The 3,299-nt window shown below is 47.1% G+C and overlaps 1 protein-coding gene across 2 annotated transcripts; it reads right to left on the minus strand.

The window, feature by feature from the left end:
• LOC133359524 (aerolysin-like protein) lies at positions 1–2,086 on the minus strand. 2 transcript variants are annotated; one of them, XM_061577946.1, is made up of 2 exons: positions 2,012–2,086; positions 1–951 (listed from the first exon to the last, which is right to left on the minus strand). In XM_061577946.1, the coding sequence occupies exons 1-2, from the start codon at positions 2,084–2,086 to the stop codon at positions 1–3; spliced, it is 1,026 nt and encodes a 341-aa protein (XP_061433930.1). The 2 variants fall into 2 exon arrangements, with proteins under 2 accessions (XP_061433930.1, XP_061433931.1); XM_061577947.1 differs by lacking the exon at positions 2,012–2,086 and adding an exon at positions 1,488–1,545.
• Between the last annotated feature and the right edge of the window lie 1,213 nt (positions 2,087–3,299).

Consider the following 3,299-nt stretch of genomic DNA (forward strand, 5'->3'; position numbering starts at 1 on the left):
CTATTTCTCAGTAGCACGGGCGGTCATTTTGGTGTAGGTGAGCCCCTTGTAGACGCCACTCAGGGGAACGTCAAAGAGAGCGCCGTTCATGCAGGTGATGCGCAGCAGGGCCGTGTACGGGAGGTCGATGTTTGCACGCCCGATGCTGGCGACAACTGTGACGGTCTTGTGTGGAGGAACAGAGACGGGGAACGTGAGAGTTTCCATCCGCTCCTCCGTGTTCTCGATCTTGTATGTGCTCGAAGAGCCCACGGTGAAGCTGAAGCCGGTCTCCACCTCCACGACCTCAGGGATGCCTGCCGAGACGGTCAGGCTGAAGGTGAACTCGATGCTGTTGGTTGTCGACCACGATGACGTTTTGGTTATCTTCTTGGAGCTCTGGAAGCTGTGAGACTGCACGATGCTGGTGTCGTTTATGTACTCCATTTCTTTAATCTCCTCCATCTGCACGTTAGGCAGAACCTGGTGCATAGTTGGGTAGTTCATGTTCTGGATCACCGACGATTTTATATCATTGATGAAAAGAAAGCCCATGCAGTCGATGTCAGCCCCCGCTCGGCCCCCAACACCCAAGCAGACACCAGAGCCCACGTCGATCTTGTACTCGGTCTTGAGCCCCCAGTCCGTCATCTTGGCAAAGAACTCGCGGTTGCGGCTCGTTCTGAACTTGATGGCACCCAGACGCGTACCAGCCCCATTGCCCCACAGGGAGAGCTGCGACATGAACTCGCCCGACTGGAATTCAAACTGCTGAGCAGAGAAGTCCACGGTGCCGAATGTCTGCCTTCGCCCGTCAGTCAGCCACACCTCCACGCCCCTCACTTGCCAGCCCCCAACGCTCACGGAGAGTTTCTGCAGCGTGGCCGCATTGCTCCTCCCATCAAACGAGAACGCATTTCCACCTTGGCCTCCAATGATGTGCAGCGTAAGCGGGTACGACATTATGTCTACCTGGAGGAGACAGAAAGTAGAGCATGGAAAGAATGCTTAAAGCATGAAACGTCATGGCTGCCCTAGTATAAAACACAAGCATTAGTACAGTGCACCATAGAACGTATCAGTCATCTTGAAGTTGAACATTTTGTAATTCGGGTCTGCAAACCATTGGGCAACATTAATAACCAATACATTCCTTTAATGTTTATCATTATAATTCGCAATTTGTGAAGTAAAATAAGCAAACTCCATGGCAACCATTTTCGATTACAAGTTTGCTTATGCAAAATCGCTCAGCAAAAAGTATACCAGTGAACTCCCCATTGAACAATCAAAAGTTAAACTTAAGTTCAAGTGTGCATGCTCACGGAACTGTGGGGAATTGGTGGCCAGGAGCACAGAATTAACTTTACCTCATCTTTCTACATCAACCAGCAGGATACAGTACAGGCCATTCCATAACCCTCAATCCACACGGCCACGGCAACCCATCCAGCATTGGCAATGTAAGAGGGCTGCACGTGTCATGGATGGAGTGGTAGCACGGATACCTTTTTCTTTCCACGAATAATCAAAAGCTCGGAGAGACGATCCAGGCACTTCGCTGCAGTCGACCTAGTTAAGGTGGCGAGGGGAAACCAGATTAATGTTACAACCCAAAACAACCAAATATCAATACGCAGAACTCGCATGAACTGCAATTCAAAAGTTGCAGGGCTTTTAGCTTCTTCCATAAAACCCTCAGATTTCAAGTCAGTTTAAAACGAGTGTCTCAGTGGATAGGCACTATGCTAAAGAACCAAATGGCAGCAGATTCTCAACCGCGGTAATTATTCGTGGTGGGCGAGAATTATAAATGGTACAAGCAGGGACGGTTTGAGAAAAATGCAGGGAGAGCAAACCTGCGAATTTTTTACAAAGATCGTCCAAACCATTTAACGGCAAAAGCACACAGTTAATGTATCTATGGACAAAGAGCCACAACTGTAACTTTTCTTCAACGCTTATGACATAGTTTGAAAAGGCAAATGCAACAACTGCACCAAAATCGTATCAAGCTCGGCACCACACCTACCGAGGGAGTCAGCTCCGTGAAGCGCAGATATTCTGTGTTGGTTCTGCCCTCCTTTATATACAATGGAGCACACATCACGTGGTACTATCACGTGGGCGTGCCTTCCCATCCCTGGCCAATCGTGGGGGTGGGAGAGATAAGGCAATTATCGCGAGCCAATCAGCGCGAGGATTTACTAATTGGATGGGTGGCGCTTCCTGCACGACGCGCCCATTTTGTGTGGGCAGCCGTTAATAAGCCGAGCCACGCGCGCTGACGCCTCATGAATGCAATCACAGTTCGCATACGAGTCTGTTGAGAGTCCATTGAGCGAGCTCATGTCACGTGGCATTATTACGCACGCGTTCCTCCGTCCATCTTCCTCTCCAGGCCAATCACTGCGAGCCAATTACCATGAGGATTCGCTCATTGCATGGGTGGTCGTTCCGCGCACACGTGCCCATTGTGTGAGCCGCCGTTTATCAGCCGAGCTACTTACAAGCGCCTCGTAAATGCATTCACGGTCCCGATACGAGGCCTTGATAGTCAATTGATTTGTGGATTCAAGTGATTTTAGAGTTTTGTTAAAACTTTTTAACATGGCCCCAAAGTAAAAGGTCAAATTAGCCTCAATACCATCGCCATTTTGAAATTAACAGTGTTGATGAGTGACATATTAAGTAATAATCTTTTAACTGTACGTGCCTCTGGTCACTTTATATTGTTACTAGTTTAACGTGTAGGCTTTCGTGACCAATACCATACATACACAAGTTTTTTTTTTATTAGATTGCGTAAATATATAAATGTGTCATGAAACCTGCCAGCACCTTACAAAACCAATTATTAAGGTTTCTCACGTGAACACAACATGCCAATTCGTTACTCGTACAGAACACCGGTGGATTGGAGAGCAACGCTACAACATTTACAATCCGAGTACGACGTTTCGCCAATCATTATAACTAGCTGCATCAGGCTGCCAGACAGATTTGTGGATACATCCTCCTGTTTCATTCCTTAAATAGATAGGTAGATGTGATGACATCACTTGTGAGCTCTTCTTGCGCGAATTTAAGGAGATGGGGGTTAGGAATGTGTATAAATGATTACGGGTATCCATTACAAGTTGAGTTATTTATATGCTACTCCACGTACATTAAGCATGCTGTCTATGCAAGCCTATTGCTCGTGTTCCCACTGTCGATTGTGTGCACTAAATAGACGTCCCTGTTATTGTTCAACGGTGTTCCCCGTTGTATAGGTATGCATTTAAAGAATGTATTATTTTATGATTCTCTTCCAAGAA

This window comes from Lethenteron reissneri, chromosome 65 (genome assembly GCF_015708825.2).
Source record: "Lethenteron reissneri isolate LAM-NWPU_2019-01 chromosome 65, ASM1570882v1, whole genome shotgun sequence".
Lineage (NCBI taxonomy): Eukaryota > Metazoa > Chordata > Hyperoartia > Petromyzontiformes > Petromyzontidae > Lethenteron > Lethenteron reissneri.

Bases quoted from the DNA above. Each gene is read 5' to 3' on its own strand.
- LOC133359524 (XM_061577946.1), bottom strand. From the start codon at position 2,086: ATGTGTGCTCCATTGTATATAAAGGAGGGCAGAACCAACACAGAATAT. The intron at 952-2,011 runs GTAGGTGTGGTG...TGTCTCCTCCAG, and splicing joins TCACGGAGCTGACTCCCTCG to GTAGACATAATGTCGTACCC.